The 14,301-nt window shown below is 41.6% G+C and overlaps 1 protein-coding gene across 1 annotated transcript in view; it reads right to left on the bottom strand.

Moving 5' to 3' along the window:
• Window positions 1-14,301, bottom strand: part of LAMB2 (laminin subunit beta 2) — a 3,750,789-nt gene that overhangs the window by 1,548,544 nt on the left and 2,187,944 nt on the right. Inside the window, exon 13 of the mRNA XM_044078730.1 lies at window positions 1,824-1,959. Coding sequence (XP_043934665.1) covers window positions 1,824-1,959 — 136 coding nt within the window. The remainder of the gene's footprint in view (window positions 1-1,823; window positions 1,960-14,301) is intronic.

Raw genomic sequence — 14,301 nt, 5'->3', positions numbered from 1 at the left:
AGAAAACCCACATGAATAGAAAGAAGGCACCTCAGTATATACCTGCATAAGAATCATGAATTCAAATGAAGTCTTAGGTAGCAGTCTTCCTAATGAATATTTACAGCATTTCTAATATGTCCTAAAAAGATATAAAATTGTGCTGTTACTAATTCTAGCAATTTCTGAAGCATTATTTTAGCGAGACTCAAAAGATATAATTCATCAAATGGATCATGTTTGGGCCAATTAAAAGAAGCCCATTTAATGCTTTTGCTATGCATTTTCCTTTCTATAAAGAAACATTTCCTATGTAGCATGTACAAGAATTGGAAAAACTGGAATGAATGTCTTTATCATTTGATCTACCCGGAGCTGTGCTGAACAAGTGCCAAATAACTCAGTTTCTCCTTTACGTTCCAAGTTTTCTTGAATCTTTCAGAATAAAAGTCTGCACACAGTAATTCTGATAAAGGAGGATTATTATGTAGTAGCAGCAAACACTGGAGGTAGATGAAGTAATTCAAGAAGATCATAACAAATCTTAACAGCCTCAAATAACAGTGTTGATAAACTGAAACAGACTGTATTATACTGTGTAACTCAGAACTCAGAATTACTACTTTAATCTGTAAAGGTAAAATTAACAAACCATGCTGTTCACTGTTTCTGAACTGCTGGACATCTGACCTGACTTCTGTACTCAATCTTAACTAAACTGAATTGACTGCTGTCTTCTCCAAACTGAACTGAATTCTGCTAGAATGTATCTCTCATAATACTAAAACCCTGTAAATTTCCTACACATTCTGCACACCTCTTTAACCTTGGTTCCCAAGCCTTGTACTATCCAAACAAGTTCTACTTGTACCAAAAATGTTCCATACATTCTGTTAGCATATTTCATTCTTATCAGTACGTCAGACTGAAGGTTATTTCTCTGAGCTCATCTGTATCCTTCACTGAAACATTCCTTTCTACTGAAACTGCACTTACTGAAACTGCATGTGCAAAATGAAGATACATGTCTGCTTTAATAGTGCTGCATTTCTAGGTCTGTGCAAAGAGAATACTTTATGTCTAATAAACTACATTTTAGTGAAACTTAGCGTATGATACAATACAGAGGATTTCTAATATCTTCCAGGAATAAACTTCATCTGATGTCCCACTTCTTTAACACTGATTAATGCGTAGAATGGGCAAAGGTACAGTTGGGAGGTATATCCAGTGAATTTTGTTACTGCCTAAGACAGGTTTTATTTCATTGGGTGTGATTTTGGCTACTATAAAGAGAATCATGTAACACTCAAACATGGAAGTCTGTCACTGTCAGGTGTAGATCATTTCAACATGAAAAGAAGCTTTGGAGATTAAGAAGTTACTATGTATAGTAAATAAGGTGAAATTATTAACTGGGTAGCTGACATGGGATTGGAAACATTTTAGTTGGTCAAGGTTAAAAAGGAGACCATGTGGGGAAAACTGTCAGAAGCAGCATAGTGGTTAATATTACAGCGGAAGGCTACATTATTTACAATATGTACTATATCTGCAATTCACTAATTCTGTAGCTTCAAGCTTCAAAGGATTTACAGTAAGTGAGCTTTGCTCTTGTAAAGCTTGATCATCTATTCAGACTGGTCAGAAAAACATGATGAATGGCTGAGGCAAAGATGCCAATGTAGCAGACTCTGAAATTAAATGTCCCAGAAGATATACTGGATTATTTACTGACAGCCTGCAATAGTTTTCATTATGTGACAGAAATGTACCTATACATGGATTTACAGTATGCTTTGTGCCAGGTTTCCGACAAAAAAAAAAAGATTTTTTCAACTTACCGTTCCAAGCTTTGATGACTCTGCTTCGTAGGTATAATGGTCAAGGGCCATGAAGAAGTAACCTGATTCCACTTGGTTGCACTGCCTTCCAACCATGTGGCTACGACATGGACACTGGCCTGTCTCCATAGAACACCTTAGGAGAAAGGGAAAAAGAAAGAAGTTATGTCTTATCATAACATTCCATCTGTGTTGTTGATCTTCTTCCATTCATCACTGATGGGTTTGGTTCCGAGCCCCTTGGAACAATGTCGACCTAATACCAAGCTCCCGTACACCAAAGACTCTCGAGCTAAGCTGCTGCCTACAATGCCCTTCTCCCTGTTACCTCAGATCGAGTTTGCATAAGACATATAGAAATAAAGCAGAGGCCATTTCTGTGCAAAAACCCTGAAACACCACAAGGACCCATGAGATCTAAGTGGCCCTTATGGAAGAACATTCCTAAGCACCATTGAGCAGAAGGCCGCTATTCCCCTGGAGATCATATCCAACTTGTAATGTTTGATGAAAGTGTGTGGTTTAGCCCAAATGGCTGCTGCGCAACTCTCGTCCATAGAGGCTCTGGAGTGAAAAGCGACAGAGGTTGCTATAGCTCTAGTTGAATGTGCTTTGAATTGTGAGGTCTAGGCTCCTTTGAACGTGAATATGAAAAGGAAATACAATCTCTGAGCCACTTTGATAAAGTGACTTTTGAAACAGCATATCCCATTCTCAGACCAGAGAAGGAAATGAAAAGTTGGTCTGTCTTGCGAATAGATTTAGTCCTGTCTAGGTAAAAATGTAGTTGCATATGCACATCCAAAGAGTGTAGGCAGTATTCTCCTTTACTGGAATAGTTCGGGAAAAAAACTGGGAGCTCGATGGATTGGTTCACAGAAAAATAAGAAACCACTTTGGGGGGGGGAAGATGGATTAGTACATAGAGATAATCTGTTTTATGAAATATTAGGTACGGTCTCTTGATGCATAAGGCCTGTAATTCTGAGATCCATCTAGATGAAATGACAGCTACCAAAAAGACAGACTTCCATGAGAGAAATCTGAGATCACATTTTGCAGCAGGCTCAAAAGGGGGTTGAGAGAGAGACTGCAGTACTAGGGACAGACTCCAAGTCTCTAAGGAATGCCTAATTGGAGGTCTGCTGTGAAACACTCCTTTGAGAAAGGTTTTGCATAGGCGAATGGACATAATTGGAATGTTCTGTAATCCGTTATGAAAACTGGAAATTGCTGTTAAATGGACTCGTATGGTAATGGCTGATGCTCTGTTTTCAAAGAACTCAGAAAGGTATTGAAGGATGACAGAGACTGGGGCTGAGATCTAGCATCCGTTCTTCAAACCAAAGAGAAAACTTTTTCCATTTATCTCTGTAAAGTTTTCTGGTGGATGGTTTATGGGAGGCCAGAATGATATGGCCAACAGGTGAGGAAAGGGCTTCCTGCCTGGTGACTAACAGAAGTGGAGAAACCAAGCCGTCAGCTTGAGAGTGGACAGATTCGGGTGAGTCAACCCTTGGGGGTGAAAAATTCAGTCTGGACGAGTGTCCAGGATCCATGGAGGCTGTAACAGATGACACCGAAGGAAGGGGAACCACACTTGAGAAGGCCAGAATGGGGCAATGAGGATCACCGTGCATTTCAACTGAATGGCTTTCTTTAAGAATAGAGGTATCAAGGGAATTGGAGGATAAGCGTAGAGGAGAACCATGGGCCAATCGTGAGTCACAGCGTCTCATGGGGACTCCCCCTCTGGGGGAAAGAGGACAAAGTAGCTGCTGCATTTGTTGTTTGAAGGGGAGGCAAAGAGGTCGCAGCAGGGCTGGCCCCATTGGCTGAAAATTTCTGCCATCACCTTGGGATTTAGAGACCACTCGTGTGGAAGGAGAATGCATCTACTCAACCTGTCCGCAATCACGTTGGAACTCCCTGGGATCTGCGTTGCTATAAGAAAGTGGTCGGAAGCTATCACCCAGTGCCAAATTCTCATGGCCTCTTGACACAGGGGGGGGTAGGATTTGGTTCCTCCTTGTATGTTGATGTACCAGACTACTGATATATTGTCTGACAGAACTGCAATCGTTCCAGGGGGAAGAAGTGGATGTAATACCTGCAACGCTAACAGCACCACTCTTAACTGCAGAACACTGATATGCAGGTTGGCCTCTAAGCTCGACCATGTGCCTTGGACTGTCTTTTCCCGAAAATGGCTCCCCCACCCTATCAGGGAAGTGTCTGTGGTCACAGTGGCATTGGGTTGAGGGGTTTGAAAGGGGAAACACCAAAGTTCTGCATATGGCCTCATCCACCAGAGGAGATCTTGCTTGCAAGAGTTGGTTATGAGCACCTGTGAGTTTAGGGGATGAAGATTTGCAAAACACTGGGACAATAGCAGCAATTGTAACAGTCTCATGTGTAACCTTGCCAAAGGAACTATCAGAATGGCTGCAGCTATGGACCCCAGAGCCTGGAGAACTTCCCTTGCTGACACCTTTTTCACACGCACTTGCAATCTTAACCTCTGACGCCTGTGAGCAGGTAGAGATACCAGGCAGGATCGAGTATCGGAAACTGCCCCTATAAATTCCAGCTGCTGGGTAGGTTCTAAGTTGGATTTCTCCCAGTGTACAGTGATGCCTAGGGACTCCGCTAGTGAAAGGGTGTATCGGAGGGCCATAGTCAGGAGTCGCTTGGTGGGGGGTGGAGAGGAGCCAATCATCTAAATATGGAAATACCTGGAATCCTTGAAGTCTCAGATGAGCTGTCACCACTGCTAGACATTTCGTGAACACTCTGGGGGCCGTCAAGAGACCGAATGGCAGGGCTCGGAACTGTTAATGATTGGCTCCTAGCCGGAAGCGAAGGAGACTCCTGGAGCATTTATACATTCTGATGTGGTAATACGCATCCCGGAGGTCTATCGAGCACATAAAACATCCTCCCTTAAAAATAGGAGAATGGATTGAATAGTGACCATGCGGAATTTGGTTTGTACAACTGATTTGTTTAAATGGCTGAGATCCAGAATGGGTCTCCAGTCCCAGGTCTTTTTTGGCACTAAAAAGAATCTTGAGTAAAACCCGGATCTGTATTGGTCTGTAGGGACTGGTTGTATGACTCTTTTTTGACACAGCTTTCCCATCTCTGAAGCCGCTTTGATTGGGTGGAACATTGGGAAGGTTTTTTGTAGGTTTTGGACGGGAGGTTAGAGGGATGTAGTAGCCTCTGGAGATTATTCTCTGCAGCCACCTGATCATTTGTAATACAGCGCCAGGCAGTTTGGTGCAGAGAAAAATGAGCCCCGACTGCTTCCAGAGGAAAGCAATCAGGCAATGCTTCAGGAGCTTTGATAAGATCGCCCAGAGAAGGAATCCCTGGAGTCTTGGTTTCGGGGACCCCCTCTGCCCTTAAAGGGGCATCTTCCACTGTTGAAACCCCCTCTGCCTCTGGGGGAATCCTCGCCACATGCATTACGGAAAGGACCCTCAGATTTCTTCTGCCAGATTTTCCCACTCCTCTGGTTCCTGGAAAAAGAACGTTGAGGCTTGGAAAAACATAGGCCATTGGCAGACAGAGTCTTTCCATGTTGCTCACACCTGGCTAGCGTGTCCTTCACTTTAGAACCGAATAAGGAAGATGGTTCAATAGGGGCATTCAAAAAGGAGGACTTGAAGGAGTCCGTGAGGTCACAGATGCGCATTCAGGCACGACACTTCATGACTATGCCTGCACCTGCAGCTCTGGCCACCCCTTTTGGCTGCGTGGGAGACCAGCCTCATGGACGAATTGGAAATAGATTCAAGGGTGGCAAGTTGAGAGGAAACCTTGTCCCGTCCCTTGTCAGAAACTTGATGGGCAAGGGATCCAGAAAGTTTGGTAATCAGATCTCTTTGGAGCCTTGTGAAGTGTGCCAAGTAGTTCAGAAACCTGACAGCAAAGGCTGCCGAAGCAAAGACTCGCTTCCCCAACCTGTCCACGGCCCGAGACTCCCTGTTGGGCAGGAGAACAGTAGGACTTTCTTCCACTAGAGCATTTTTAGTGGTTGCCGCCACCACCATAGCATCAACTGGCAAACCTCTGGACCAATGTGGACGCTCTTCCGGGGAGGGGGGGAATCTTATCAGGTCTCCGGGGAATGGCCTCAATACAGTCAGGGTTCTGCCAAGCATGCTGCATGATGAGCTGGATTAACTCATCAGCAGGTGGGGTCACCCAAGAGGTAGAAGGCCGGGAGAGAAAAGCTTGCAGAAACATGGATTCCTCCGAGGAAGGTTTGGAGGGCTTCCAGCCATCCCCCTGTTTCAATACTTCCAGGATGTCTCCAAAGGAGACATCATCCGGGGGTGACCCCTCCCCATCATCGTAGTCCATGTCTTCTGTCAAAGACTCTTTAAGAGAGTATGTGTGCTTCCTCTTGCATGCCTTTTTCCGAGGAGGTTCTTCAGTGGGAATATCTGAGGAAGACTCAGAAGGACTGGTACCCCGAACTGGGGTTTCCTGAGGCTTCTCCTCCCGGTGTCCTGGGGAGGTGGTTCATGGTAACTGTAGCTCAGAGGGAGCAGGATGAAGTTCCGACATCAAAGGAGTGCTTCCTGAAGCAAGCACCCTCTCCATCACCTGAAAAGCAGGCCTGCCCGAGGAGGAGTGGGAGCCCGGAACCGAGGACAACCTCGGAACTGGGGTCACACCCTGCTCCAATAGACCCGCTCCCAGGGATGGAGCCTCAAGCAGGATCGGGGCAGGTGTTATCCCCAGATCCAAGGGCAGAACCAATCAAACACTCGGAACCGTGCCCTGGACTGAAGACTCCACCCCCCAACCATGAGTCTAAGGAAGGGACAGTTCTGTCAGAACCGAAAACCAAAAGGATGGTATTGAAGCCTCACTGACAGTCATTGTCGGTGCCAAGAACGGAGTTCCACAAAAGACATCGGAGCAATGGGCTTTGGAACCGATGGGTCCAAAGGAGGAGTATACGTCGGAATCCTGGGAGAGATAGACCCAAGTCCCAGAGGGGGATGAGTCTTTGGAACATTTGTTATCCCTCTGGCCGTCAACAGCTGATCCAACAGGCGCACCCACATCAAGTTCGGATAGACTCCTGGTGGACCTCGTGGACACTCCTGAAGGACAGTTGGGTCGATCCAAAAAAGGGCTATACCTTTGACCCAGGAACAGATCCAAGGAGGGGGAGTATCGGGTCCGTGGTGTCTGAGCTAGTGGCACCATAGTCTCTAATTTGGAGACAGCTAGCAAATAAATCAGTGGAGTAGTAAAAGGGCTCGGTGTCGAAGAGGTGCTCGGAGTTGATGTCATCAGTTCCAAAGAAATAGCAAAGGTCGGAACCGTTTTTGATTTAGAAAAGGCAAAGCCAGTGCCATAGCTGTAATCGAAGGCAAGGTCGGTGCCGTAGCTGTAGTGGAAGGCAAGGTCGGTGCCGTAACTGGAGGAGTCGGTGCCTAAGGTGGAGCTGACTTCGAGGATCCAGTAATATCTATGGCTTGAGACATAGTAGTAATCGGAGCAGAGCTCAGAACAGCAGTAGTCGGAGCTGAAGCTCCAAGGAAGGTTTGTGGGCCTTATGTTTAGGTGTCTTACTCCTACTACCAGCCGGTGAAGAGGGATCAGAGTGGAGACGTTTCTTGTTCTTCATTGGAGGGGTTGAGACCTCCAACACAGAAAGGTTCTCTGAGAAAGGAGAAGCAAGAAGGCCTTTCAAAATCAATTTATTCTTTCTTTCATTCAGCATCTGCTGACTGAAAGTTTGGCAAATTTGACAAGGGGGTTTAACAGAGAGATGAGAAACCCCAAGACAATAAACAGTCACCGTGAGAGTCACTGTTTGGGAGTTTACCATTGCAAGAGGCGCAATGCTTAAACCCCAAAATCCCCTTTTTATCAGACATTTCTACAAACACACATCACAAGTTAACTAGAATATCAAACAAGGAAAACACTTAGAAAGAAAAGAAGAGAAGATTCCAACAATGGTATCAAGGGATACCACAAGGGTAAGGAGAGGGCATACCAATGACGGTAAAAAGAATTACCCAATGGGTAGCTAGTTAGGAAAGTTACAAATAACTGTAAATGAGTGAAGAAGAAAGGAAATAGATTTAGAGAGTGACTAAATAACAGAAATGTATACAAATATCCAGAAAATATCAAGAAAAATACCGCTTAGCTTGAGAGCTCGGTGAAACGCTGCTATATGGCTACACGGCAAACGAGATCTGAGGTAACACGGAGAAGGGCACTGTGGGTAGCAGCTTATCTCGAGAGTTTTTGGTGTACACAAGCTTGGAATTAGGCTGACACGGTTCCGAGCGGCTCAGAACCGAACCCATCAGTGATGAATGGAAAGAAGATTAACAACATCAGATTGTTACTTCTCTGCAACAGCAGGTTGTGTTAGAGTATGCTTAACAAGGTATTAAGGTTGAAAGTAATTCTGCTACAAATATGTAACATAAATAAGGTATACACTAAAGCTTGCTTAAATGCAGAAATAAAGTTTAGCAGTATGTGATTAGCATCCATACTAAATGACTGTGGCTTGAAAAATAAGGAATTTGCTTAATGGACATGTTTCTTACAGAATCAGCAAGAAAGCAAACCTCTTACAGACTTAAAAACAGGATGTATGCATTTCACATGGTCAGTAAGAGCATCAAATGTAAAAAAAACAGGATGTATGCAGCTTCTTTAAAGAATGGACAACAGGAAAACAATCTGTACATGTTTCTATTATATGACTGTTAAGCAAGGAAGTTTGGATATGCTTTCATCAAGTCAGCATTTGCACAAAATGCTTCCTTAAAAGACAATAGCAGTATTATTTCTCTACAGGATGAAAACATATTTTTCTGCAAGCACCAGCAAACAGATGTTTTCATACAAAGACCAAAATAGAATACCAAGGAGAAAAACAGGATGTAAAACCACTATGAAGAGACTATTGCAGATAACATTGTTAGAGATACTTGTGTAGGAACACCCATTTGTTCCGAGGTAATATTGTATCTCTCACATCATCCATGCTGTTTGAGAAGTAAAGTAGCACATTACCTGAAGCTGTAACAGTAGTTTGTGTGATTTGTTATAAAAAGTTATTTATTGGTTACTGTTTTTATGACAGAGTTTGATGCTGCATCAGTGTATATTCTGCAAGTTTCTGTGGGCAACAGACTGTGAATACAATTATAACTAGACTTTGATTTCAGCAAAATCCAGCCAGCAAGACCTTAGTGTTTTAAGAAGACTTTGGTTCCAGCACAGTAAGCAGTACCTTGATAATTAATTCTTCAGTGGCAAGCTAGCCTGCATTCGAACACAGAGGGAGTGGTAAGGCCTGCAGAGGGTCACTTCAGTCAAATTGCAGTAACTAAGATTTGTACATATGTGTAAATCCTAAACAGAAGTACTCCAGTTTATGCAGCTTGCAGCAGTAAAGATTCTCAGACGTCTGAATCCAGATTGAGCCTGCAAACAGGAAAGTCATAGTGCCATAAATTCTCCAAGAAAAGGTGTACATCTACTTTTCACAGCAGTTCGCTGCCTGCTGCGTTTCACCAGCTTTTCGAGTGAGTGAAAATTTTCTAGCCATCTGCAACAACAGCCTGATCACCTGTTTTCTTCCTAACTGGTAAGATCTTTTTCTGTGTCACATTTTTAGTATGGATGCTATTAGACAGAATTCAAGCAAGTGTAAGCCAAGCTTTACTCTTAATGTAGCAGAACAACTAGATAAAATATGGAGTAAATTGCAATGTTGGTATACGCAGCACATTAGTACATGTAAAACCTTATTAGGGCAAGTCGACATACAGGCATTATGTAAGTGGATTGTAACATTTGACTGGCATTTGCAACAAAAAAATGAAGTACATCATAGTAAATGTTTATTGTGTGATTCAACAGAAACTGCATTTTGTGTGCCATGCCATACAAAAAATATTGCATGATATTGCTAAAAAATATACTGTGAAAACAGACCTTTTCATGATAAAGAATTAACCAAGGGTAAAGTGTTTTCAATATATCCAGATGTAAAGCGGTTATGTCCTGTTAGTACATTAATTTCCGAATTACAACAGTCACATCTGTTATTGACAGAATCGTCTGTAGATCTTGTGACACCCTTTAAAAATTATGTACAAGCGTGGAATGATGCCACAACTACACATACATATGAGGACAGAAACCAGGTTTATGATAAATTGACAGAAGAATTTCATAAATTCTTAAAAGACAAACAAGGTGAGTTTAAAACGTTCAGGAATGACATCCAAGACCTCTGTCAAAACTACATAGGAGCCCTGCAGTCAACAACGGAGAAATCTAATATCAGGTATCGTACATCCCTTAAACAATTACAGGCAGAAATGACAGACCTTAAACAGCATTTGAAAGAAAAGGAAGAAGAATTAGATGAATTAAGAGAGACTAACCTACAAAATGCTGTTTTGATATCCCAGCTTAAGGAAGAGTTAAAAAATACAAAACCAGTCCAAATTATAGAACAGGGACAGGGAACCACTACAGATATATATATATATATACACAGTCTAGGTTATTACAGAGTTTACCACAGTGGAATGATAAAAAAGGCATATTTTATAACATGTTTGCATTTGAAGAATGGGTGGCATATATAGCAGGATCTGGTATATGGACAGATGCATTACTTAGATGTTTCTGGATTTTCATACCCAAATGTTTTAAAACTTTCATTCAGTTAAAGCAAAATGCTTATCAGTTAAACACTAAAGTAGGACGTATGACAGCTGTTCTAATGGAACTTACACAAGGGCAGCCACTCACAGCTAAGTTATTAAATAATTTAAAAATTACTATTACAGCTAAATTAATGGAACAAAGAGAACATTTTAGTCTTGCCTTACAAATCATACATCAAAAAATCAGACACAGACATGGGAAAAAGAGAAATAGAAAAACAGCTAATACATTGCTTTTTAGAGCAAGTCAAAGGGGTTCCAGGATATTAAATGTATCTATGAAGAAAATTCTGATACCCTCACTGATTTGGTACAAAAATTAATGAGGGGACGGACTATGTCTGATGATGGGACATTATACTCACACCATATCTTTGCATTTGAAGATGATAGTGAGCCATTTGAGGTAACTGGTGAAGTAAAAAACAGGGGAAGGCAATGGTGGTGTGACCAACCTCCAGCAGAAAGAGCTGCATCTGTACCACCAGCTCCTGCCTCTGTCTATAGCACCAGGATCAGGCACGGGTAATGAACAAAAGGCACCAATATGCTTCTTTTGTCAAACAAAATAGGACATTAAGCAAAACTGTGATCATTATAAAGCCTGGTGTAAAAAGAAAGGAAGAACAGGGGGTGTTTCCAAAAACAGAGCCAAAAAATTTACAAGAAAAGTGAGAAAAGCAGGATTATGTACAAAAACCTTAAAATGTTGGTAAAAAATAGCTATAAGGGCCATCAGTATACAGGAAAAGGGAAAGTATGCCCTGTAGATTTTCAAGCAGTTTCGCCTGTAAATCCAAAACATTTCATAGAACAGGCAGAGAGAATAGCTAGGCAACAGTTAAGAAAAGAGATTGAAAAGCCTAAATATGTAGATCACTCAGACAGAGTAAGCTGACAAGCAAAAACATGAGGTATGTGATACTGCATTTGATAATAAAGGGGAGGATGAGTGGATCTCCTTACAATAGGGATGTGCCCCCCCCCGGTATCTTTCCTGACTACTTTTAAAAAGGGTCGAGATGGATGACCACTGACTGATATCTGGGTAGAGGGGTCACTATGGAAGAATGTCTTATTAGACACAGGAGCAGCAGTATCTGTCACAAACAGAGTTACCTGTGAATCCTATAAAAAATGTTTGCATTTCAGCATTTAATGGCACAGGATGCTATGTAGTGAGTAGCCAAAATGTGGACATACAGTTTAGCCAAGAGGGACAGACACATGGAAGGGTGCATTTTTAATGCATCCATCTTGCTCAGCTACCATTACTGGTATGGGCATTTCAGGGCCTTTGGGCATAGTAATTGATCTACCTAATGGAATCCTGTGGATAGGAGACAAACAAAAAGGAGAGACAGAGCAAAGTACAGGTTGCTATGCAATCTCTATACCTGAAAAATCTGACAAAGCTACAGGATATGTGAATACAGACAGTGAAGATGTGTGGAAGCATTTACAACAGCAAATCCCTAATCTGTGGTCCAAGGGTCCCAGTGATTGTGGGAAACTAGAAAGTCCATTAGGGGTAGAAAATTATCAAGACTATATACCACCTTTTCAAAAACAATATCCTATTCCTAGGGAGGCAGAAGAACATTTGGAAAAATGTATTGTAGAATGGGAAAAGGAAGGGATTATACAAAAACGCAACAGTCCTACAAATTTACCAATCTGGCCAGTCAAGAAAAAAGATGGTAGTTACCATCCTGTTATTGATTTACGGAAGGTTAATCAATATACTACTCCTAGAGCACATTTGATTTCAGGAGTCCCACAGTTGGCTGCACATATTAATCTACAAAGTAAGTGGTTTACAGTAATAGATTTAGCAAATGGCTTTTTTGCAGTACCACTGAGGAAAAAAAGATTGGCCAAGATTTGCCTTTACATTTAAAAACCAGCAATATGTCATGACAAGGTTACTACAAGGATTTCAAAATAGTCCAGTTATTTTTCATCAGATGGTAGGATCCATTCTACAACATTTGGAAAAGGATGATTCAGTGTTACATTACAATGACATTTTGATTCAGTCAGAGACAGTAGAGGAGCATGTACGGCTTCTTAAAAGAGTTTTTTATACTCTACAGCAGGCAGAGAGGGCATTGTAGGTAGCAGCTTAGCTCAAGAGTTTTTGGTGTACACAAGCTTGGAGTTTAAGGTTAAAAGTGAAAAAATTCAGTTTATGTCACAAGTTTCTAGATACTATTATAAAACCGACAGGAAGGTCTCCTTGCCCTATGCGTGTGCAAGGCATTTTACAAATGGAAAAACCACTGACTCGAGCAGACCTACATAAATTCATGTGAATCATGAATTACAACAGGGAATTTATAGAGGATTATGCAGACGTGGCTACTCTCCTATACAAAATGTTACAGGAACAAAAGAACTCCACCTTTTTAGAGTGTGGACCCCATGAAGAGGAGGCATTTTCACAAATAAAAGTAAAATTAGCACAAGCTACAGAATTAATAGCACCCACACCAAAGTTACCTTTTTTACTACATGCAGCAGGGAAAAAGACGCTGTCTGTGGTACTACTACAGGAATGACCACATGGTAGCAACAATGGAATGGAAAAAACATTACGTCCAATCACTTTCTGTAGTAGGAAGATGACTCCAGTAGAACTGGGCTACCACCCATGTATACAGCAATTATTACCCATTTACTGGGGTATTAAACAAACTGAGTATCTAACTGTATTTTCCAGCATTATAGTACAAACATCACATCAAGCAGTAAAAGCTCTGATAGACAATTTTGAAATTAATAAAATTACAGATGGTATTAGTCAGGCAGTCTTTGCAAAATGGATGGCACTTTTCAGAATGAAAACTGTCACTATACAGACAGGGGACAAATACTATTTGTCCAATTATATGGGATATGAAGGGAAACAGCATAACTGTTTAGAAAAGATACTGTCATCTGATGTGCAATTTTTGGCATCTGATTTTGATCACTTTAAGCCATCCATCTTTGTGGATGGAGCACGATATTGGGACAAAGGCAGATACTGGACAGGATTTGCCATAGTTCCAAAGATTCCACAACTGGGTTCTCCCGAACTAATCAAGTTACCAGGACAAATGTCAGCTCAAAGAGATGAACTGGAGGCAGTACTACATGTGCTAAAGTATTACAACCCTGTTATCATTTTTTCAGATAGTGCTTATGTAGTAAATTATTTAAGACTGCATATGGAAACCTGGGTAAGGTGAGGATTTGTGGATAGTGCAGGTAAACCATTACGGCATGCTGAAGTATTAAAAGGTATATATAAAGTTATAACAATATCAAATCAACAGGGACAGTACAGCATTTTGAAAGTAAAAGCACATCAAAAGCCAACCAGTGAAACTTACAGGTTGAATGCATTAGCTGATACTTTGGTAAAACAAGCAGCAAAAAACGGAAAAGAACTTCCAGAATATGAGTATGCCATTGTAGAAGTTAGTGTCTTAAAAGAGTTAGACGAACAGTCAGTAGAAAAAGACCTTGTAAATATACAAACACAACAGGGCTTAAAAGAAGAAACTGAACAGTGCAAACTAACAGGTATACCACCAAAGGAGTACTATGTAAACACTACTTCCAAGACATTACAGTTGCCATATGTACCATTTCCGTTGGCTCGCCAGTTAGTCAAGTTAAATCACCAAATACTGGGACATGTATGAGCTGATAAGCTATGGACAGTTGTAAAAGAAAAGTACTGGAACCCAAAT

The sequence above is a fragment of the Protopterus annectens genome, chromosome 7.part1 (assembly GCF_019279795.1).
Source record: "Protopterus annectens isolate FY-2018-M chromosome 7.part1, PAN1.0, whole genome shotgun sequence".
Taxonomy (NCBI): domain Eukaryota; kingdom Metazoa; phylum Chordata; order Ceratodontiformes; family Protopteridae; genus Protopterus; species Protopterus annectens.
The sequence above is the reverse complement of the archived record's forward strand: the minus strand, read 5'-3'. Positions and strand labels throughout refer to the sequence as shown.